Raw genomic sequence first — 24786 nt, 5'->3', positions numbered from 1 at the left:
TGAAGCCAGCGGCGATAACAACGTAAGTTACTAAAGATTTGAATAGCATGCTTGGGTTAAGTCTGCCCTTCTGTAGGTGACTCTCTTTTACACACACACACACACACACACACAAACACACACACAAACACACTCAAAACACACACACACACACACACACACACACACACACACACTACTACTACTACTACTACTACTTTGCTGTCACTTGGAATCAAGTATGACGATCATCCAGCTATGATTCAATGATATGGGTTATTAGGGATGCCACCTAGGTTGGTGAGTTTTGAGGTGACTAAAGTGGCCGATACGAGACCCGCAGCGTCGTCCAAATTCGTTGCACATGTGCAGGGCTGAACCTACTGTGCGAGGGGCAGTGGCAGCGTCTTTCCGACGTTGGCGCTTGTCTGCCTCGGTTTGCAGTCGGGCTAACTCGAAAGTATTGACACCTTCTCGTATGGTGCTCCTCCAAGCGTTACGATGTGGAGTAATCTTCTCCCAGGGGAGGGGGTGGATTTGGCACCTTTTCAGATTTGTCTTAAGACTATCTTATACCTTTTCAATTGCCCACCGGCACTACGTCTACTATTCGTCAGGTGACTGTAAAGTAGCTGCTTTGGCAGTTTACTGTAGTCCATGTGGGTAACGTGGCCACGTAGTTGTTCATGGATAATGGTAGCCTCGATGCTCCTACAGTTGAAGTCAGCAAGAATACAGGCATTTGTTATCGTGTTTTCCCAGCGAAATCGGAGGCTGGAACGTAGACTACGTTGGTGAAAGTTTTCAAGTGCCTTGAGGTGCCTCCTGTATGTGACCCATGTCTCACTGCCATATAGTAGGGTGAGCAGTACCACTTATCGATATACGTGCAGCTTTGTGGATAATTTCAGCTTCATACAGCTGAGGACATGATTTCGTAGACCGCCCAAGGCTTGAGTTGCAAATCTGATCCGATGCTGAATCTCTTCATCGATGTCTGCGGTGGTGGACAGGTGGGAGCCGATATACTGAAAGTGGGCTACATTAGAGAGAGTAGTACCGTTAAGCTGGATGGGTTCTGTGAGTTGGCCCTCATCTAGGAGCGGGACGCACTGATGGCTGCTATGTCGATGTTATACCTAGCCAGCTCTTTTGCCACAAGGGCAGTTCTTCTTTCAGGATGCGCATTTGTGCCAGTATCCAGAAGGGTCCTGACATTCCATGCAGCGACCATAAGAGGCTGTATGGTTTGTTTTAGTTTTGAGCTGTGATTTTGATTGTTTTCGACCGCATAAGGATGACCTTACTGGGTGCGGTTGCCCAGTCAGGTTGGGTTTTTAGGCAGGCTATGTTTAGGGCACCTTTTCTAGCCGCTTCACCATGTGGGGCGAGCAGAGTGGCTCCTCTGAAGGGCTGCTCAGTCGCACAGACAGGACCGGATTGCACTGTTGCCTAGATCCCAGTGCATAAACGACCACCTTATCTGTGCTGTCCAGGTGCACAGTTGTGACTAGAGACTCCCAGCAATCATCTCTACCTGTCCCCGTCGCGACTCGTCCTTCGCCATAGGACTTTTGGGGGTATTGGATTTTTTTATGATGATGAGAGGTATGATGAGCTGGATAATGGCTACGTGTGAGTTGAGCTATGTGGTGAGGCAAGAGCGCAGGCTGCAACCACACATCTTGGCTCTCCCTTTTCCTGATCCAGTAGTGCAATTTTTGCAACGACTGGGGAGAGGGAGAGTTGCAATGGAATACCGATTGCCCAGTTTGTTGGGTTTCGCCTTAGTAGCCTGTCCATCAGGCATTGCCTTCGTCCGCCGGTGGAATCGTTGGGTTTCCATGGTGGTCAACTCTTCAGCCTACACTATCGTTGGAGTTTTGTTGGAGGTCTGTAAGGAGGTCTGCCTGATGCGGGGCTCCATTGTAGATTTTTCGTTCAGGGTTTGCTCCTGTAGCTTTATACCTACCAAGGTTAATCCACAAGGCAGCGGGGCGGTGGTTGCTAGGCGCCAGGACGTGTCCACAAGACATTGAGCCTATGCGCCGTCCCTCTAAGGCCCACTACTACTCCGAGATCCCCTGCTGATCTAACCTGGGCCCACGAGGCACCCAGTTACCGTGTGTTGCCACGAGGAGGCACAGCAAGATTCTTGATGGTACCATCAGCAGCATCACTTAATTCATGATGTGCCTCCTTCCATATCTTCTTAACACCTAATTAAGTTTGTACTGTGGTCTCAACAATTCAATATGTTTTTCTTCTCTAGCACACCACGTTCTGCACTAGAGTCAAAACAAAAGAACCTGGACAGTGGACTAGATTATTGTTCCATATGAATCACGTATTTTCCTTCGCTCTCCGTAATTTACCACTGCCACCCAATTATCACCAAAGTCTAAGGTGGAAAGCACAGAAACTGCCTTTATTGAGGGGCAGGAGGGGGGGGGGGCAAGGAGTGCGGGAGCGCTTTTAATTATTTGCGTTTCTGAATCTAGGCTACCAAAGGGCAACCATCCATGTGAGAGGAAAGTGTTACATATTACACAAGCCTGAAGTAAAAATTCTTTTTATTAATAACTTTTCCACCAGGCTGCTTGTCGGGTGTAACATCATATAAGCGTCATTACAGACTGGTAAACGTTTTTGATAATTAAATTATTGATATTTTTATCTATATATACTTTAAAATGACTGTAGAGAGGTAATATCTCAAAGAACTTCAATATATAGTAACCATAATAATGATTTGATAAGACTGGCCGTGCTGGCTCGGCCATCAGTATACAGACAGGAATATGTCAGGCCTATTGATATTTATTACAATGGACTGACACTGAAATCACATAATTACAGTTTGTTCTATAATATTTGTCTCAGATGTCATAGCTGTAACAATGATTTAAGGTATAAAAGAGAGAAGATGTGACAGAAATTGGACAATAGTTGTATGGATAACAAATTAAATATGATGTTGTCTCGGTCTTAATGCGAGTTGGAAGGAGAAAGTACAGCTACGAAAAGATATAACTATCATATCATATATAAACTTGTTTACACTTAATGCTCAACACCACGCAAAAACATTACACGTTTAGACACATGTTCTAACCTAACCTAACCTAACCATGCCAGCAACGTTACAGCCACATACCTGGAGTCTTATAGTGACAAGCAATCTATTTCATAGATAACTCATACACACGTTTGTCATATCACCATTGTTTTCAAGGGCTAGTCTTGTAAAGTGACAGATGTAAATAAAGAAGTGTAGTGGTTGTCACTAATAAAGTCAGGCCTGGTTAAGTAGCACGGGTCGTCTGGGATAATCTTACAGCAACATTAATTCAAGACTTTGCCAGTACCCGACATAATACTTGTAAATAGGATGAGGATATATAATGAAAATGGGTGAAATATTGCTGTAAAGCAGGTTATAGGTCAGAACCTTATATATAAAATCATATAAACTTGACATAAAATTAAGCAATTTTACTCCTACAATTTCTTAGAACTTTTCAAACGGCACAATTTTACAATAAAACGACCTGTTTTTAATACACTTAAGCGATGTTACAACCCACAACAGACACGCTTATAAGAATCTTTCACTATTGAAACCATACACTTCACTTACTCGACCCGAAGGTTACAGGTTATAGTTATGAGGATTTATCGGCTTGAGAATAATCCCTGAAGAAAGTTTAAAGCAGAATCAGGCTTAGAGAGAATACTCCAGTTGAAGTAGAGATGCACTCCCTCCTGACAATGAGAGTGGAGAATCTTAAAGGAAACATCCACAACTGATGGCCACAATGCTTATAGATGTTCTTGGGGAAGGAACTGGCTCCTGGGAGCACCATCCGAATATCAAATAGCAGACAACCTGGGTGACGAATGAAGGATCTGTAATTTCAAAGAAAAGGGATCTTTGACACCCTAACCTCCCCTGTCAATATTGGATGGCCGAGTTGGGAAGATAAATAACAACAAACAAAACATCGCCCACGACTGGTGTTGGTGAAGGAAGAGGTAGACGGGAACCAGTGTAACAAACAACCAAGCAGAAATACTGACCAGTGAACCAGAAAGGACCTCTGGGTAGAGAACACCAACAAGGGAGCAGTGCAAAAAAAAAAATGTATATATATATATATTTCATTAGCCCAATAAACACGCGGACTTCTACATACAATCAACACCTCAACCCGCCAGGATTCGAACCCACGGCCCACGAGCCCATGACTATGACCGGGGAACGCTAACCGCTGGACCACCAGGATACAAAAGCTAAAGAAATATATATGGATCCTCGTGTTTCGAAGCCGGAACTCTTCAAGAAAGACAGAAACTCAAAAGCAGAAAGAGAAAGAGTTCACTGAAACATTTGAAGATCTCTTTAACATTGCACATGTGAATGCTTTGAATATGATGACAGTTCAGGAGGATAAGGATTTCTTAATAGCGCAACGAGAAAAAGGGCGTCGTGGGGCAATGTCATCTCTTGACAAAGTATTCTTAAAAAGACAGAAACGACGAGAAAAAACTCTCAAGAAAGCAATAAAAAGGAAGTTGGCTGCAGACAGTGCAGAGGAAGAAGCCAAAAAATGCCAGGCCATCGTTGTCTTGGACAGCAGTAGTACGTCTTCTTCTGAGGAATCCAACCCAGTTCCTGGCCCATCAGCACTTCAAACTCCACCTACTGTCAAGAAGCGTGGGCGAAAAGAAGTTCTAACTCCAGAACTTTCTGCAGCATTAGATCGGACCAAGTCCTCAGATGCACATTGTCACCCAAACTGCTCGGAGTCTGGACCATGATGTCAGTGAATTGATTCTGAATCGATCAAGCATCAGGAGGAAACGTCAGCATCATCGCAGTAGCAGGGCAGCTGAAATCCTTTCCAACTTCAAACCAGAGTCAGTTTTAATTGTTCACTGAGATGGTAAATTGATGCCTGATTTGACGGGGCATGGGGGCCATGATGACAGACTCCCAGTTCTTGTCTCAGGCAATGGCACCTCCCAACTTCTTGCTGTTCCAAAACTTTCCTCTGGTACCGGTGATGAACAAGCAAAAGCTGTTGTGAAGGTTTTGCAGCAATGGTACATTGCAGACATCGTGCATGGCATGTGTTTTGATACAACAAGCTCAAATACTGGTCACCACAAGGGTGGGTTTGTCAAAATTGAGCAGTTGCTGGGTCGTGATTTGCTATATTTTGCCTGCCGCCACCATGTACTAGAACTTGTAGCTGGAGCTGCTTTTGAAGCTGTAATGGGGCACTCAGCTGCTCCTGACATACAGCTGTTCCGAAGATTCCAAGCCAAATGGGAACAAATTGACAAGCAGAAGTTTGAAGACTCCTCCACCGACGATCTGGCAAAAGAATCGGTCAGAGCTGTTAGGGACGATCTAACCAACTTCATTGAGAAGGCTCTATTGGAGACACAGCTTCGAGATGATTATCGAAAGCTGCTAGAGCTGGCCTCCATCTTCCTTGGCACATCACCTTCTCAGGGAGTACTATTTTCTGCTCCTGGTGCAATGCACCAAGCACGATGGATGGCAAAGACCATTTATTCCTTCAAAGTGCGGTTATTCCGTTCTCAGTTTAAGTTTACTCCAAAGGGGAACAGAGGACTAAGAGATTTGTGCATTTTCTTTGCCCGAATATATGTGAAGGCTTGGACAACTGCTCCACTTGCTGCAAAGGCACCAAAGGGAGATCTGATATTGCTTAAAGCTCTACAAGACTACAGTACCATCAGCGATGCCATATCAAAGGCAACTTTCCACAAATTGATGAGACACCTCTGGTACTTGTCAGAAGAGTTGGTTGCATTGGCCTTCTTTGATGACGATGTTCTCCCAGCAGTGAAGGACCGCATGTTGGAAGCTATGAACCTCGTTATTGGAGAAGAAAATCATGTCAAACGGGTTACAATCAATCCAGACACACTCCAAGTGAAGAACCTATATAATTTCACGACAAAGAACACAAAGTCATTTTTCAAAAAGCTCAACTTGAATACAGATTCCCTGGCCCTCCCAGTAGAACAGTGGAAAGATGATCCTGGCTTCCAAAATGCAAAACCCAGTGTACACGTTTTGTCTGTGATCAATGATCATGCAGAAAGAGGAGTAGCCTTAGTCCAAGATTTCTCAGGCCGCATCACCAAGGACGAACAGCAACTGCAGTATCTACTGCAGGCAGTTGCTGACCACAGGAAATCATTCCCTAATGCCCTCAAGCAGACCTTACTGGGCGACAAAGCGTGAGACTGGTCCTCATGCGACCCCTGCCTTGAGCAGCTAATAACCACTTAGACTAAGTGGGGGGGTGGGGGTGGGGCGGCAGGCTTGGGGGCTAGGAAATGATGTGTTATGAACATAAAGCATAGGCATAATATTGTTAAATTTAATTTGACTTGAGCAACCTCTACTTATTAAGATATTTAAAAAAATATTTTACAAGTAATGTTTCTACCCCAAATGGAAACTTTTGCCAGGGTCTGTGACAAAAAAATGGCAAATTTTGTTTTTTGCCCCAAACAAAGGACCACCCTAATATATATATATATATATATATATATATATATATATATATATATATATATATATATATATATATATATATATATATATATATATATATATATATATATATACATATATATATATATATATATATATATATATATATATATATATATATATATATATATATATATATATATATATATATATATATATAGTGATGATGGATGTTGTTTTATGTAGTGATGATGGGTGGTGTTATATGTAGTGATGATGGATGGTGTTATATGTAGTGATGATGGATGGTGTTATATGTAGTGATCGTCTGTGGTGTTATATGTAGTGATGATGGATGGTGTTATATGTAGTGATGATGGATGGTGTTATATGTAGTGATGATGAATGATGTTATATGTAGTGATGATGGATGATGTTATATGTAGTGATGATGGATGGTGTTATATGTAGTGATGATGGATGGTGTTTTATGTAGTGATGATGGATGGTGTTATATATAGTGATGATGGATGATGTTATATGTAGTGATGATGGGTGGTGTTATATGTAGTGATGATTAGACAATATAATAATAACAGTTTAATGCTAAAAAAATATACTTTGCTGTACCGTTGTAGTGAAAAACATGGTGGAACTTACATACACCGTTAATGAAGTATTGATGGAAGAAAAAGTTTTTGGGACTGAACAGTGAGACAATGTGGAGCTTCCCAGAGGGTGGCGTCCTACCGTGGCCTAGCGTGTGTGTGTGTCCGCAAGAGAATCTCGGAACTACTTTACTGATCTGTAGTGATGATGGATGGTGCTATATGTAGTGATGATGGATGGTGTTATATGTAGTGATGATAGATGATGTTTTATGTAGTGATGATGGGTGGTGTTATATGTCGTGATGATTAGACAATAAAATAATAACAGTTTAATGCTAAATAAATATAATTTGATGTACCGTTGTAGTGAAAAACATGGTGGAACTTACATACACCGTCAATGAAGTATTGATGGAAGAAAAAGTTTTGGGGACTGAACAGTGAGACAATGTGGCGTCCTATCGTTGCCTAGCGGATGAGCCGCCCGGAGATTCTATATATATATATATATATATATATATATATATATATATATATATATATATATATATATATATATATATATATATATATATATATATATATATATATTATATATATATATATATATATATATATATATATATATATATATATATATATATATATATATATATATATATATATATATATATATATATATATATATATATATATATATATATATATATATATATATATATATATATACAAGGGTGGTCGATCTGCCCACTATTGTTCTCTAATTTATTTTCACTTTCCTATATTGTACATGATCTCGCGCAGGAGGTTTAGAGCGACATGGCTCTTTTACCTTGTTGATTACGTCCCCGAGTCCTGTGAGCTGACCTGAGCCAGATCTACAAACTACAGGAAGGATCTTCTTTATGTTACAAGTCTTGGATCTGTTTTCCAGATGGCATGATGCACACGCCTTCATTCTAAAGTAATTTATCTCATCTACTAAGTGTGTCTCAAGCAACATTTAATTTCCCTATTTATTAAAACTCTTCTTATATTTGATGAATTGTGAAATTATAGCCAGCGAACATAATACATCCCTGACATCACTAATGACAATTTTAATGCATAATCAGTCAAGCAATTGCCTCTGTGTCCCGACATTTCTTTTTATGAATAATAATTATTTTCTGTGCGGAAAAAGATAAATTAAATAATATTGCTAATTATTGTTTGATGAGCAGTTTTATTGGCTGGCCTACCAAGCCAGATCCAATGACGTGCCTGTAACGTTGTGATTTACGAATAAGAAAAGATCAGGAAAATAAATATGAATGTCGGGAACAAAACCATTATTTTATTACTGGCAATTATTTTGAGTGTCAATTTATATAGAAAATAAGAGCCTCCCAGCTGTGTCGGCTACCACTGGTCAAGTTGCCTTACTATTAACCATAGTTGTTTAAGTGCACTTCACGGCACACGAGAAACTGTATACTCCCACGGTATACTGTAGGTGCTCTGTATTCCTATATTTCCATTACTCATGCCGAACTCTATAAGCATGATTATACAATTGTAAACCTATGTGAAAATTTTACTGAATAATAATAATAATAATAGTAGTAATACTTATTATTATTATTATTATTATTACTATTATTATTATCATTATTATTTATTATTATATTTATTATCATTATTATTAATGAATAGATATATCAATATATTTACTGCCACTCTATTAGGCTGTCAGCCAACTAGTCGGTCACCTACTATACAGAAATATCATTATCATCATATAATCAGGCTGTGGTTTCACACTCAACAGAAGCTTTTTTCTAAAAAAATTAATTGGATCAGAAAAAACCCACATTTTTTCTATAAAGAGAAGCGGTATTCGTTTCGATATGTCTGATGTATTAGTGTAACAAGGCTATGATGCGAGAACATTTAAAATAAAAGCAGTTGAAACCAAATTAATTGTATATACTGATAAATCAAAGCCAGGCTCATGAATATCAAAATGTTATTAGCTATAACCCGTGGAAAAAGACACACACACACACACACACACACTTCATCCTTGACCACCTTGCGCTGCTCTGGCACCAGCCACATCAACTGTTATGTTGGTCCATACCAACTCCCTCCCCTGAACCCCTCCTCCCCACCGGAATATCAACATGTTCTCGCCAAAAGTTACAATTTCATTTAGGAAAGGAATGGAACCAGTGTTGAATAGTGGTGAATAGTGCTTAAGTCAGTGAAAAACAACTCTGCAGTAGCAGCTGAGTCTTACCCAAGCTAACCTTCACACAGTGAGGTCCCAGGTAAGTGATAACTGCCCCTTAGACTCCACAACACCAGCTATGTGTTAATCCGTTCACGATGGGGAGGCCTGGGACCACACCTCACTCACTTGAGTGAATGAAGTCCTGTGACACCAGACCACGTGGTGTCCCCATGATGCTACGACACCACGTAGTGAATGAGTTGCTACAGCATCATGTGAGATTCCTCAAAACACCATCTGTGAGGGAATTACTACACAACGTGATGTCTCTCACAACACCAGCCGTGAGGGAATTACTACACCATGTGATGCACCCTCATAACACCATCTGTGAGGGAATTACTACGCCACATCAGGCCCCTCATACAACATCTGTGAGGGAATTACTACATCATCAGGGCCCTCATAACACCATCTGTGAGGGAATTACTACACCACATCAAGCCCCTCATAACACCACCTGTAAGGGAACTACTACTCTACGTGATGCGCCTCATAACGCCATCGGTGAGGGAGTTACTACACTAAGTGTCTTCTGTTCAATACCTCAGCTCACAAGATCTACGTGACCTCCACTGTAAACATTAATTTGTATGTTCACTGTATGTTCCTTTACCTTTCTCTAATGAAGGCTTTTGTTAAACCACCAATGTCAATGTATGTAATAAGCAGGGCCCGGATAGTTATGCATTTGCATATGAAATATGCAAATGCATATTTTGCGTGATTTCTATGATAAGTGCATATTACCTAGATAACTGCATATAAATGCATATTTTGGTAAAATATTCATCTGGCAGTATCTCTTTGTTGCCACTGAATGAGCACACGTGGTACTGGGAGGTGAGGTGAGGTGTGGTTAGGTGAAGTGAGGTGAGGTCACGTCGCTTTAATCTGTCGTTTCCACACCTGGTCATGACTCATTGGACTAGTGAGTTAGTCAGTCAGGAGCAGTGCTGCTGTGTGGAGCTACTCTCTTCTGCTGCTCGTGAAAATGCCGAAAGTACAAAGAAACCAAAATGAAGTGCTGAGATCATATGTAAAGGAATTTGATGCATTTACTACTGATGGAAGTGTACTGTTTTGTAAATATTGTGAAGCACCAGTGACAGCGAGCAAGAAATTTCAAGTCCAATAACACCTTAAAACAAGCAAGCACATCCGTCTCGAAGCTGTTAAGTCCAATAGTGCACAAAAGGAGCAACAACTACGTCTTGCATGTTCCAGTAAGTCAGGGCCTGATCGTTCTCAGTTCAACGCAGATTTGTGCAAGGCATTTGTTTCAGCGGATATTCCATTGCATAAACTGAATAACAAGTGCGTAAAGTCATTCCTGGAACAGTATACTGGATGCTATTATTGACGAGACGGTACAGCCACTCACTATGTCAGACCTCCTATGTATGAAACATGCACCAATCGTCTCGTGTGATGTAGAAAGGGTGTTCTCAGAATATAAAGCTATGCTGACAGACAACAGGCGGGGTTTTAACTTTGAGAACTTACGCCACCATGTCATCATCAAATGCAACCACAATCTGTAATGTCTGAAAATATGTCAGTCTATAATGTAAATACATGTTCATATATATTTTTGAAGCACTTTCACATATATATGTTAAATACATTACGTATATTGCTTAATAAACATTAACATTAGTTTATATTAACTATTTTGTTTCCGTATAACCTGCATTCTTGGCTTTATAAGTGACATTTTGAGTGCATATAAATGCATATTTCCCCTGTTTTTAGTGCATATTTGCATGCATATTTCATGGTTTTTTAGTGCATAACTATCCGGGCCCCAAGCCATTTATGTCCAATGTATATTTTCATCCTTCGGGCTGCAGAACTTTTTCAGAACTTTTTCAATAAACCGTTAATTATTGTTATTATTATTATTACACACACACATAATATCATTCTTCCCGGCCTGGCTTATTCGTGGGACAAAAATGTCTGGTATCTGTATTTTTTTGTCTCAACCGCCGGAGAACAAACTAACTTTTGTTTAGTATACACAAATTTTGCTCAGAATTCACTGAACAGTTTTAACAGCCACATGGACGTCAGTATTGTTGTGTGTCATCAGCAAATATTTGCACTCAAATCAATACAGTCAAAAGTGTTGTATGAGTTCTTTACACAAAATGGACCTATTTTATGTGGTACAGACAAACTCTCCTTGGAAGAACTATCCCGTCAAGTGGATATTACGCAGCTACTCACACCGTTGGAACCAAATGGCGTGATTACCTATTGAAGAATAGTGGATAACACGATTTAACAAACTTCTAATTAAAAACTAAAAAAGTTTTGATTAAACACAATTAGTGTTTGATTAAGAGAGGGAACTTTTGATTACAGTCAACCTACTTAGGAGTATAGTCACAGGCCCTATAATGACCTTAGACACAATTACACACAACATAATCCCTAGTTAATTAACCAGAAAAATGGGAGCGTTTCCAATATTTACGTGCTTTAATTTCCAAATATGTTTTACAGTACTTCTTTTTACGGGGTAACGCAAAATGTACTCTCCACCAGTGATCTACGTCTCGTGGCCTGTTTTTCAGGTCTCAATTTCTGGTGCTTACAGTAGGTCTTGGATGTCTATGGGCTCTAAATTTTTGTTGGAGACCTTGCGAGGCCACAAATTTATTTAATAATTTTGAGGTGTGTTGGGGGGGTTGGTCAACTGGTTTAGTTTAGGTTCAGGTAGTGGAGACACTTCACCTCAGGTCACTACCTGGACCAGTAAGCCATCAAAAGTTGAGATTTCTTGATTCACGGTCAGTTTTCCCATGTAAGGTGACCCACATAACATATATGACTCTAATTCAGTTCTGGCAGCAACAAGACCAAGTTTCCATCACTGTTTAACTGCCTCTATTCTACTGGGGGAGTGTGTATTTAGTGGATGTCGAGGTTTATGACCTGACCTCATGTTTAGTAAGGTCACCCTGTGTACTTAAGCTTCTCTCGGTCCATGTAATTCAGTTGCCTCTGAAGATGTCTTAAATAAAGACGAAAGCTAAGGTGTTCCATTGTTTCCCTTTTCCCTGTGTTTAGAGGTAATTACCCTGCTTGTTGAGTAGGTATAGAGCTTAATAGAACTAATTATTATATTACTGTAATGTCGTATGCTTTCATTGTTTAATATGTAATAAATATTAATATGTAATATATAGGTGTTGAATGAATAAGTTCAATAGTGCTTGGTAGAGGTGAAAATAATAGTTAACTGGTCACGAGGTATCAGAGACTTTGTGAGGTGTGGACGCGACTGGCTCCGAGAGTGGTAGAACTCTTCTGGACTCAGGATATTCATATAGATTGTGTATAGCAATGTACTGTTCAAGTGTTTTGTAAATATGAGGTTTTCTTAGGTTAATTTATGCTATGGTTCAGTGTATTTCATTCGTTTCTTTACCTGTCCTTGCATCAACTCGAATGTTCTCTCTCTCTCTCTCTCTCTCTCTCTCTCTCTCTATATATATATATATATATATATATATATATTTATATCTATATATACTGTATATATATATATATATATATATATATATATATATATATATATATATATATATATATATATATATATATATATATATATATATATATGAAACCGGTCGGAATTACTGGACTTTAATTTCTCACTTGACTTGGGGTTTATTAAAGATTATTAGATGGTAATTGCAGTGGAAGCGCCCCTTAGTGAGAAATCCCGAACCAGCACAAGAGCACTTAGCTTTACTAAACAAAATGAATTGTCCTTGACCCGTGGAAGGATAGCGTCTGTGACTGGGATGAATGAGACACACTGTAAAATTTACAATTATATTCCCTCCAACACTACAGACACAATCAAATAGTGGTGCACCAATATGCTCACTTCTTAACCTGAACTTAAAACACTACTCTGGGGAATAAAAGTTATACATGATGTTGAAATTATTAAAACCTCAGGCAATGCCTCATTAGAGGACAATAAGTTTAAAGTATTAAGAAATGTTGCTTGCACACATGAACCAGGCCTTAAGGGCTTTCAACAAAATATCAATCACTGAGAAAATGGTATTAAAAAAATAAGAAATTAATAACTCTACAATGAATAGGCCTTAAGGGCACTCACCAAAATTATATCCAGCACTGAGAAAATGGTATAAAAATCAGAGCTTATTAACTCCACCCTGAATAGGCCTTCAGGGAGCTCAACAAAATTATATTACCCCAACAGATGCACACCTGCTAACCTAACTTAAACACTACTCTGGGGAACAAAGGTTATACCGGAGATTGAGATTATAAAGAAATATTAAATGCACACAGCATACATTAGTAACTTAAAAAATAGTATTAACTACACACAAAAATATTGTCACTATTATTAAGAAGTTACTGAGTCCACCAATACCCGTGAACCATGCTTCCTAACCTAACACACACACAGATTCCACCTGCACTCCGTAGTCGTTTAAGGCACAACCAACAGGCACCCGTAGTTTAAGGCCCAAATCAGCCTTTCTCCACCTTGAAAAGTGTACCTCTAAACTCCACTGACTCTTGGCCCCAGTGTGCGGCCCTGTATCACTCAGCTGGCTTCACTTTACCCCCAGTACATCCATGAAGCGGAAGGGAGTGAGCCAATCAGACCTTGTACAGTTGAGAGAAACTTTAGCTTCCCCTTAGCAAGAGGGTTTCACTAAGCTGCTTGAAGATATGTGGTATTGTGAGCCGAGGTAGAGGAGAGTTGATGACCCCAAACGATCGTCACGTCGTTAGTTGGGCACCTAGACAGCTGGGTTCACTCCAACTCTCACCATAGTCAACAGGTGGCTCAAACCCAGGTCAGTCGACGGTCATACAGCTCGCTTCACCACTCGTGTCTCATACCGCCAGTGGACGTTATCATACCGCCTTTGGGTCTACAGAACCTTGTTAATACTGATGTTAAATAAACGAAGGAGCAAGGTCACGCGATCCCTCTCTCCTGGGTACAGCACAGAGGTGGTCCTTGACCTCTCTCACAGCTACCCGGCCACCTTGCTCACTGGTTCACGCTTTCCGGGAGTGACTTATTTACCACACGATTAAACTTAATTAGGACGTACGCAACATTTTCAGACTGGGAAACGATCTATAATTATTTTCAATTTAATAACTGATATTTAATTTCATGATTCGCGTCCCTATTAACTCGTTAAATTACATTTAATATCGTATAGGCCTAGTTCCACAACCTCTCGCTACGTGTGGGAGTGCTGTCTTCCCTCAGACGACCTTGAACTCAGCATAGCCAATGGCGCGGCGTTTGAAATTACACTGAAATTTCTGAATATTACATATATATATATATATATATATATATATATATATATATATATATATATATATATATATATATATATATATATATATATATATATATATATATTTATATATATATATATATATATATATATATATATATATATATATATATATATATATATATATATATATATATATATATATATATATATATATATATATATAATATATATATATATAATATATATATATATGTTACGACTGTGTCGTATTTTTCTATTATTTTTTATAACATGCTTCCATGTTGTTTCCATATTATTCCTGTAATGATGTGTTATATTACTATTATATAATCTAGTCACCTTACCTGTGCTGCTAAGGTTTTAACTGTTATTATTTGTTCAAGCCCATCTTATTTCTTCATTTAGCATTGTAACATTCTTTGTTTCTCTAACGACCATCTGCATTTAATAAGAATTTCACCTGCTGGGTCATTGAAGTGTGCTCACCCAGTAGAGAGAGGTCAGTTCCGGTTCTCTTGTCATTCAGTTCACGTTGTTTTGAGTGACACCTGTCACCTGTTACTTTATTTCTGTGTTGTTCCTGTCACTACCAATGTGGTATATCTATGTGAGTACCTATTTATGTCTCTTATGTGTCCATCAGTGCTTGCTTAGTTACATTTAAGTAGTGTTGTTTCACGTTAGATAATTTCAGTGTTAGTTATTTTATGTTTATGTAGAGTTAACGTAATCCAGTGCTTTATTTTTATTCTATATATTTAAGCAGTTCTTTTGATGTTTCCATGTTTAGTATCATTTGTGTCTTAAAGGTTTTGATAGTGAGTCAATTTGTTGTGACGGCTTATTTTATTTATTTTTATTCCCTTTTAATTTACTTCACTTTTTTGTTTGGTTACGCCTAGAACCTGGATATTAAAGTAAATTAAGAACGTAAATATATATACAGTAATATATATATATATATATATATATATATATATATATATATATATATATATATATATATATATATATATATATATATATATATATATATATCTCTCTGGAGGAATCATACACTGCACTAATTATTCACTTCTCCCCCAGCCTTCACATTACCCCACAATCACTGTTCTCCCCAGCCTTCACTGTGTTCCCCAGCCTTCACTGTGCTTCCAGCCTTCCTGTGCTCCCCAGCCTTCCTGTGCCCCAGCCTTCACCCCTGTGCTCCCCCAGCCTTCACTGTGTCACCAGCCTTCACTGTGCTCCCCAGCCTCACTGTGCTCCCCAGCCTTCACTGTGCTCCCCCTTCACTGTGCTCCCCAGCCTTCACTGTGCTCCCCAGCCTTCACTGTGCTCCCCCAGCCTTCACTGTCCCCCAGCCTTCCTGTCCTTGCCAGCTTCACTGTGTCCCCAGCCTTCACTGTGCTCCCCAGCCTTCTTCGCTTCCTCCCCAGCCTTCACTGTGCTCCCCCAGCCTTCACTGTGCAGCCTTCACTGTGCTCCCCAGCCTTCACTGTGCTCCCCAGCCTTCACTGTGCTTCCCAGCCTCCACTGTGCTTCCCCTTCACTGTGCTCCCCAGCCTTCACTGTAGCCCCAGCCTCACTGTGCTCCCCAGCCTTCACTGTGCTCCCCAGCCTTCACTGTGCTCCCCAGCCTTCACTGTGCTCCCAGCCTTCACTGTGCTCCCCAGCCTTCACTGTGCATCCCAGCCTTCACTGTGCTCCCCAGCCTTCACTGTGCTCCCCAGCCCTCACTGTGCTCCCCAGCCTTTACTGTGCTCCCCAGCCATTTCTGTGCTCCCCAGCCTTCACTGTGTTCCCCCCAGCCTTCACTGTGCTCCCCAGCCTTCCTGTGCTCCCCAGCCTTCCTGTCTCCCCAGCACTGTGCTCCTCAGCCTTCCTGTGCTCCCCAGCCTTCACTGTGCTCTCAGCATTTCTTTGCTCCCCGCCTTCATGCTCCCTAGCCTTCACTGTGCTCCCAGCCTTCCAATTTCTCCCAGCCTTCTGCACTGTGCTCCCAGCCTTCACTGTGCTTCTCAGCCTTTACTGTCCCCTTCACTGCTCTGTTTGCTCCCAGCCTTCCTTTCTCCCCAGCCTTCACTGTGTCCCCAGCCTTCACTGTGCTCCCCAGCCTTCCTCTCTTCCCAGCCTTCATTGCCCCAGCCTCACTGTGCTCCCCAGCCTTCACTCTGCTTCTCAGCCTTTGTCCCCAGCCTTCCTGTTCTCCCCAGCCTTCACTGTGCTCCCCAGCCTTCACTGTGTCCCCACTGTGCTCCCCAGCCTTCACTGTCCCAGCCTTCACATGTCCCCAGCCTTCACTGCGCTCCCACCATTCTGTGTCCCCACCTACCATGTGTTCCCCAGCCTACTGTGCTCCCCCAGCCTTCACTGTGCTCCCCAGCCCCTGTGCTTCCTCAGCCTTCTGTGCTCCCCAGCCTTCTTTACTCCCCAGCCCCACTCTGTTCCCCTCCCCATCCATCCTGTCCCACTTCCCATCATTCCCCTGCTCATACAGCACTTCTCACACCAGCACCCCTTCTGCCATCACGTCCCACTCCTGTGCTTCAGCTCTTCACTGTATCCCCAGCCTTCACTGTGTCTATTCACGCTCCCAGCCTTCACTGTATCAGCCTTCCGTCCCAGTTTCACTCATGTCCCGCCCTTTACTGTGTCCCCAGCCTTTCTTTGTCCACATCCTTCACTGTGTCTCTATCGACTACTGTGCTCCCCAACCTTCACTGTGCTCCCAGACTTCACTGTGCTCCCCAGCCTTCACTGTTCCCCAGCCTTTCTTTTGCTCCTGTGCCCACTTTCACTGTCCCCAACCTTCACTGTGCTCCAGCCTTTCTTCTCTAGCCTTCACACTGCTCACCTTTACTGTACTACATTCACCTCCATTCACTGTGCTCCCCAGCCTTCACTGTCTCTCACTTCCCAGCCTTCACTGTGCTCCCCAGCCTACCTGTGCTCCCCAGCCTTCACTGTGCTCTCAGGCCTTTACTGTGCTCCCCTTCACTTTGCTCCCCAGCCTTCACTGTCCCCAGCCTTCACTGTGCTCCCCAGCCTTCACTGTGCTCCCCAGCCTTCACTGTGTCTCACTGTCTTTCTCTGTACCTTGCTCCCCCATTATTGCTCCCCAGCCTTCACTGTGCTCCCCAGCCCCTTCACTGTGTCCCCCAGCCTTCACTGTGCTCAGCCTTCACTGTGTCCCCCAGCCCTTCACTGTGTCACAGCTCTTCACTGTGCTCCAGCCTTCACTGTGCTCCCCCAGCCTTTTCTGTGCTCCCAGCCTTCCTGTGCTCTCCAGCCTTCACTGTGCTCCCAGCCTTCACTTTGCTCCCCCAGCCTTCACTGTGCTTCCCAGCCTTCACTTTGCTCCCCAGCCTTCCTGTTCTGTGCATACTTTGCTCCCCAGCCTTCTCTGTGTCCCCACTTCACTTTGCTCCCCAGCCTTCACTTTGCTCCCCAGCTTCCTGTGTGTCCCCATGCATTGCTCCCCAGCCTCTTCACTGTGTCCCCAGCCTTCACTTTGCTTCCCAGCCTTCACTGCTCCCCAGCCTTCACTGTCTGGCCTTCACTGTGCTCCCCAGCCTTCACTTCTCAGCTTGCTCTGCCCCATCCTTTGCTCCTCAGCCTTCAATGCTCCCCAGCCTTCACTTCTTCCACAGCCTTCACTGTGTCCCAACATTCCTTTAGCTCCACATTCCTGTGCTCCCCAACATTCCTGTGTCCCCAACTTACTGTGTCTTCACAGCCTTCACACTGTGCTCCCCAGCCTTCACTGCTCCCCAGCCTTCACTTTGTCTGAGCCTTCACTGTGCTCCCTTTCACAGCCTTCCTTTGCTCCCCAGCCTTCACTTTGCTCCCCCAGCCTTCACTTTGCTCCCCAGCCTTCCTGTGCTCCAGCCTTCACTTTGCTCCCCACCTTTACTGTGCTCCCAGCCTTCACTTTGCTCCCCAGCCTTCACTTTGCTTCCTGCACTTTTCCTTCCTTCACTGTGTCCCCAGCCTTCACTGTGCTCCCCAGCCTTTACATGCTTCTCAGCCTTCACTGTGTCTCAGCCTTCACTTTGCTCCCCAGCCTTCACTTTGTCCCCAGTCTTCACTTTGCTCCCCAGCCTTCACTTTGGTCTAGCCTTCACTGTGCTTCCTTCATATTGCTTCACAGCCTTCACTTTGCTCCCCAGCCTTCACTTTTATCCCCAGCATTCCTTTTATCCCCAAATCATTACTCAGCATCTCAATCCTTCACTAGACAACAGCAATCACTATTCCACACCAGCCTTTTATTTTGCTACCCACCTTCACTGATATTTCACTTCACTGTCAAAGCCTCCCCAGCCATACTGACATTCAATCATCATTCACTGTGCTCCAGCCATTCACTGTTACAAGAAGCATTCACTCATGTCCCCATAGCTCACTGTCCCCAGCCAGCCTAAAATATCTGACAGCTCCCCCTCTTCACTTCTGCTCCACAGCCTACACTGTGCTCCCCTCCTTCAAACATTTGCCCTTACACATCCTTACTTTGCTCCCCCAGCCCTACTGTCCGCATCACCCAGCATCCACTCTTAGCTTCCATCATTCACTGGCTCCCAAAGCCTACACTCTGTCCCCAGCTTCACTTTGCTCCCCAGCCTTCCTTTAGCCCATCCTTCACTGTTAATACCTTCACTGTCTGACCTTTACTGTGCTTCCCAATATTCACTTTGCTCCCCAATATTCTTTGCTTCCCAATATACTTGTCCCCAGCCTTCACTGTCTGTGTGTCCCCAATATTCACTGTATTCTAATATTCACTGTTATTATCATATGTTTCATGTCCCCCATGTCTAGTCTTCACTTTATCCCCCCAGCATTCACTTTACAGTCTGTCCTTCATAGTGGCTTCCTTCCTTCACTGTCTGATATCCTTTCGATACGGTATTCGGCGCGATACTGTTATTAAAAGCGCATCTGATCATTCTTAATGCCGGTATTAAAAATACTGTTGGCTGCTGTTAATTTCCCACGGTAGCTAAAACGTCACGGTATTGACGCAATCACTGGCTTCGTTTGTCTGACCCTGGGCTTGTCTGGGCCTTCATATTGGTACCGGTACTCGCTGTGTCTGGTAGCCTGCTGTTGTCTGATGGCTGGCGCAATATCGGTATTTCGCGTGCGATATCTATTTGCCGGTATCTGGACTCGCAGTGGCTCTGATACTCTGCTGTTGTCTGATACCGCTGTTGTCTGATATTCAGCGCATCTGTTATTAAGCTCATTCTGGCGACTTTGTTGTTGTCTTTGTTATTCACTGATGGTTCATGATGTTAAAGTATATCTGATGACGCTCTTGGTATCTGATACCTCGTTGATATTAAAAGCATCTGATATTCATATTGTCTGTTATTCATATTATCTGTTAAAACAGTATCTGGTATTCATGATACAATTATTCCTTTTATTCACAGTATTCAACAGTATCTAGGTATATATTATCTATTATTCAATGATGTGTCTATTCATAAATATCATTATTCATGGTAAATACTGTTAAATCAGCTGTCATGTTATTTTGTTGATGTCCCCAGTATTCATTTTATTCTGATATTAAACAGTAATCTGATGACCTAAGCTGTTCACATTATTCACTGATGTCTGATATTCATATTGTCTATTGTTACAGCTATTCACATTCCGCAATGTCCTATTTCTGTGTCACAATGCTTCAGCTGTCTGATAATTTCCATCTGTTTTATCATTATTTCATCTTTAATGCATCCGTCACTGCGCTCCCCAGTCTTCACTGTGCTCTCTCATCCTTACTACCTTGCTCCCCTTCACTTGCTCCCCAGCCTTCACTCTGTTTCTCCAGCCTTCACTCTTCTCCCCATCCGTTACTGCGCTCCCAGTCTACACTTTGCTTCACAGCCTTCACTGTGCTCCCCAGCCTTCCTTGCTCCCCAGCCTTCACTCTGTTTCTCCTTCACTCTTCTCCCCCATCCGTCACTGCGCTCCCCAGTCTTCACTTTGCTTCACAGCCTTCACTGTGCTCCCCCTTCTTCACTGTGCTTACTTTGCTTCCCCAGCCTTCACTGCTCCCCAGCCTTCCTTTGTGTTTCTCCAGTCTTTACTGTACTCCCCAGGCTTCCTTTTGCTCCCCAGCCATCACTTCCCCAGCCTTCACTTTGCTCCCCAGCCTTCTGTGCTCCCCAGCTTTCACTGTGTCTCTGCTGCTGTCTCCCAACTACTTGCTCCCCAGCCTTCACTTTTCTCTCTAACCTTTACTGTGCTCCCCAGGTTTCTGTGCTCCCCAGCCTACACTGTGCTCCCCAGCCTGCTCCTTTACTGTGCTCCCCAGACTTCCTGTGCTCCCCAGCCCTACACTGTGCTCCCCAGCATTCACTTTGGTCCCCAGCCTTCCTGTACTTCCTTCTTCCACTGTGCTCCCAGCCTTCACTTTGCTCCCCAGCCTTCCTTTGCTCCCCAGCCTTCACTTTGCTTCCCATCCTTCACTGTGCTCCCCAGCCTTCCTTTGCTCCCCAGCCTTTCCTTTGCTTCCAGCCTTCACTTTGCTTCCCAGCCTGCACTTTGTCCCCAGCCTTCACTTTGCTCCCCAGCTTCACTGTGCTCCCCAGCCTTCACTGTGTCCCCGCCTTCACTGTGCTTCTCAGCCTTAACTGTGCTCCCCAGCTTCACTTTGCTCCCCAGTCTTCACTTTGCTCCCCAGCATTCACTTTGGTCCCCAGCCTTCACTGTGCTTCCCTTCCTTCACTGTGCTCCAAAGCCTTCCTTTGCTCCCCAGCCTTCTTTGCTCCCCAGCTTCACTTTGTCCCCCATCCTTCTGCTCCCCAGCCTTCACTTTGCTCCCCAGCCTTTACTGTGCTTCCCAGCCTTCACTTTGCTCCCCAGCCTTAACTGTCCCAGCCTTACATTGCTCCCCAGCCTTCACTTTGCTCCCCCAGCCTTCACTTTGTCCCCAGTCTTCACTTTGCTCCCCAGCATTACTTTGGTCCCCCAGCCTTCACCTGTGCTTCCCTTCATCTGTGCTCCAACCTTCACTGTGTCCCCAGCCTTTTACTTTGCTCCCCCCTTCCTTTGCTCCTAGCCTTTGCTGTATCCCCAGACTTCACTGTGTCCCCAGCCTACACTTTGCTCCCCAGCCTTCCTTTGCTCTCCCTAACTTACTGTGCTCCCCCAGACTTCTGTGCTCCCCAGCCTACACTGTGCTCCCCAGCATTCACTTTGGTCCCCAGCCTTCACTGTGCTTCCCTTCCATGTCCCCTTCACTTTGCTCCCAGCCTTCACTGTCTAGCCTTCCTTTGCTTCCCAGCCTTCACTTTGTCCCCAGCCTTTGCTCCCCCCAGCCTTCACTTTGCTTCACTCCCCAGCCTTCACTTTGCTCCCCAGCCTGCTGTCCCCACTTGTCTTCCTCCCCAGCCTTCACTGTGCTTCCCAGCTTCACTGTGCTTCCTCCAGCCTTCACTGTGCTCCCCAGCCTTCCTTTGCTCCCAGTCTACTTTGCTCCCCAGCATTTCACTTTGGTCCCCAGCCTTCACTGTGCTTCCCTTCACCACAGTCTAGCTCTCACTCTGCTCCCCAGCCTCCACTTTGCTCCCCAGCCTTCACTTTGCTCCCCAGCCTTCTCTGCTCCCCCAGCCTTCACTTTGCTCCCCAGCCTTCACTTTGCTCCCCAGCCTTCACTTTGCTCCCCAGCTCACTGTGCTCCCCAGCCTTCACTGTGCTCCCCAGCCTTCACTCTTTGCTCCCCAGCCTTTACTGTGCTTCCCAGCCTCTCACTTTGCTCCCCCAGCCTAATCTCTTGCTCCCAGCCTTCACTTTGCTCCCCAGCCTTCACCAGCCTCCCAGCCTCACTGCGCTCCCCAGTCTTCATGAGCTTTCAGCCTTTACTGTGCTCCCCAGCCTCACTGTGCTCCCCCAGCCTTCTTCTCCACTTCTCAGCCTCTCACTTTGCTCCCCAGCCTTCCACTGTGCTCCCAGCCTTCACTCTGCTTCTCAGCCTTCACTTTGCTCCCCAGCCTCAGCTGCTCCCAGCCTTCACTGTGCTCCCCAGCCTTCACTGTGCTCTCCAGCCTTCACTGTGCTCCCCAGCCTTCACTGTGCCCACAGCTCCCACCATGCTCCCAGCCTTCACCAGGCCTCCCCACCCATCCACTGTGCCCCCAGCCCACAGTTCCCCAGCCCACCAGCTCCCAGCCTTCACCAGCTCCTCCCCAGCCTTCACTGTGCTTCTCAGCCTCACTGTGCTCCCCAGCCTCACTCCCCACCCCCCAGCCTTACTGTGCTCCCAGCCCTTCACTGTGTCCCCAGCCTTCACTGTTCTAGCCATCACTGTGCTCCCAGCTTCACTGTGTTCCAGCCTTTACTGCTCCCCAGCCTTCACTGTGCTCCCAGCCTTCACCAGTTCCACCTGCAACCACTGTTCCCCAGCCTTCACTGCTCCCCTAGCCCCACTGTGCTCCCCAGCCTTCACTTGCTCCCCAGCCTTCACTGTGCCCCCAGCCCCTCCACCTGTCTCCCAGCCCCACTTTGCTCCCAGCCTCACCAGCTCCCACAGCCCACCAGGCTCCCCAGCCTCACTTTGCCTCGCTCAGCCTCTCACTGTGCTCCCAGCCTCACCAGCTCCACAGCCTTCACTGTCCACAGCCCCACTGTCCCCAGCCTCCCACTGTGCCCACCAGCCCGCAGCCTCACTGTGCCCCCAGCCCCACTGCCCCAGCCCACACCAGTCCCAGCCCACCAGGCCTTGCCCCACTGTCCAGCTCTCACTGTGCCCCAGCCCCACTGTGCTCCCAGCCCCACTGTCCCCCAGCCTCACCAGGCTCCCAGCCTCACTGCTCCCCCAGCCCACTGCCTCACCTTTACTGCCCCAGCCTCACTGTGCTCCCCAGCCCACACTCAGTTCCCAGCCTTCACTGTGCTCCAGCCTACTGTGCTCCCCAGCCTCACCAGGCTCCCCAGCCCCACTGTGCTCCCCAGCACTCACTGTGTCTCCCCAGCCTCACTGTGCTCCCAGCCTTTACTGCTCCCAGCCTCACTTTGCCCCCCAGCCTTCACTGTGCTCCCAGCCTCCACCAGCTTCCCAGCCATCAGCCTCCCCAGCCTTCACTGTGCCCCCAGCCTTCACTTTGCCTGGAGCCTTCACTGTGCTCCCAGCCTTCACTGCCCACTCACCAGCGCCTTTACTGTGCTCCCAGGCTTTTCTTTGCTCCCAGCCTTCATACAGGCTCTCTAGCCTTTTACCACCCACCAGGCTCCCCAGCCTGTCTCCCCAGCCTTTACACTCCCCAGCCTCACTGTGCTTCCTAGCCTTTACTGTTCTCTGCAGCCTCTGCTGTGCTCCCCAGCCTTCACCTCTGTGCTCCCCAGCCTTCACTGTGCTCCTAGCCTTCACTGTGCTCCAGCCTTCATCGCCTATCCACTGTGCTCCCGGCTCACTAGGCTCCCTAGGCCTTTACTGTGCTCCCCAGCCTTCACTGCGCTCCCCAGCCCACACTGCTCCCCAGCCCACACCAGGCCCCAGCCTCACCAGCTCCCAGCCTTTGCTCCCAGCCTTCACTGCTCCCCAGCCTTCACTGTGTTCCCCAGCCTCCACTCTTTGCTCCCAGCCTCACTGTGCTCCCCAGCCTCACCTTCGCATCCCCAGCCTCACTGTGGTCCCATCTCACTTGCCTCATCCTTTACTGTGCTCCCCAGCTTTCACCTTTGCTCCCCAGCCTTCACTTTGCTCCCTAGCCTTCACTTTGCTCCCCAGCCTTTCACTTTGCTCCCTGACTCCCAGCTTCACTTTGCTCTCCAGCCTCACTTTGCTCCCCCACCTCTCACTGTGCTTCTAGCCTTCACTCTGAGTCCCAGCCTTAACTCTTGCTCCCCAGCCTCTCTTTGCTCCCCAGCCTTCACTTTGTCTCCTCACAGCCTTTCACTTCTCCCCAGTCTTCTCACTTTGCTCCCCCAGCCTTCATTGTGCAACCCAGCCTTACACTGTCCTCCCAGCCTTTCACTTTGTTCTCCCCAGCCTCACTTGCCCCAGTCTCACTGTGCTCTAGCCTT

The 24786-nt window shown here is 45.0% G+C and overlaps 1 protein-coding gene across 1 annotated transcript in view; it reads left to right on the top strand.

Moving 5' to 3' along the window:
- Positions 1-24572, top strand: part of LOC121853614 (vegetative cell wall protein gp1-like) — a 27070-nt gene extending 2498 nt beyond the window's left edge. Inside the window, exon 2 of the mRNA XM_042347872.1 lies at positions 23239-24572. Coding sequence (XP_042203806.1) covers positions 23239-24572 — 1334 coding nt within the window. The remainder of the gene's footprint in view (positions 1-23238) is intronic.
- Positions 24573-24786: the final 214 nt, after the last annotated feature.

This window comes from Homarus americanus, unplaced genomic scaffold (assembly GCF_018991925.1).
Source record: "Homarus americanus isolate GMGI-L3 unplaced genomic scaffold, GMGI_Hamer_2.0 scaffold4896, whole genome shotgun sequence".
NCBI classification, from domain to species: domain Eukaryota; kingdom Metazoa; phylum Arthropoda; class Malacostraca; order Decapoda; family Nephropidae; genus Homarus; species Homarus americanus.
This window is presented reverse-complemented; position numbering and strand designations above follow the sequence as displayed.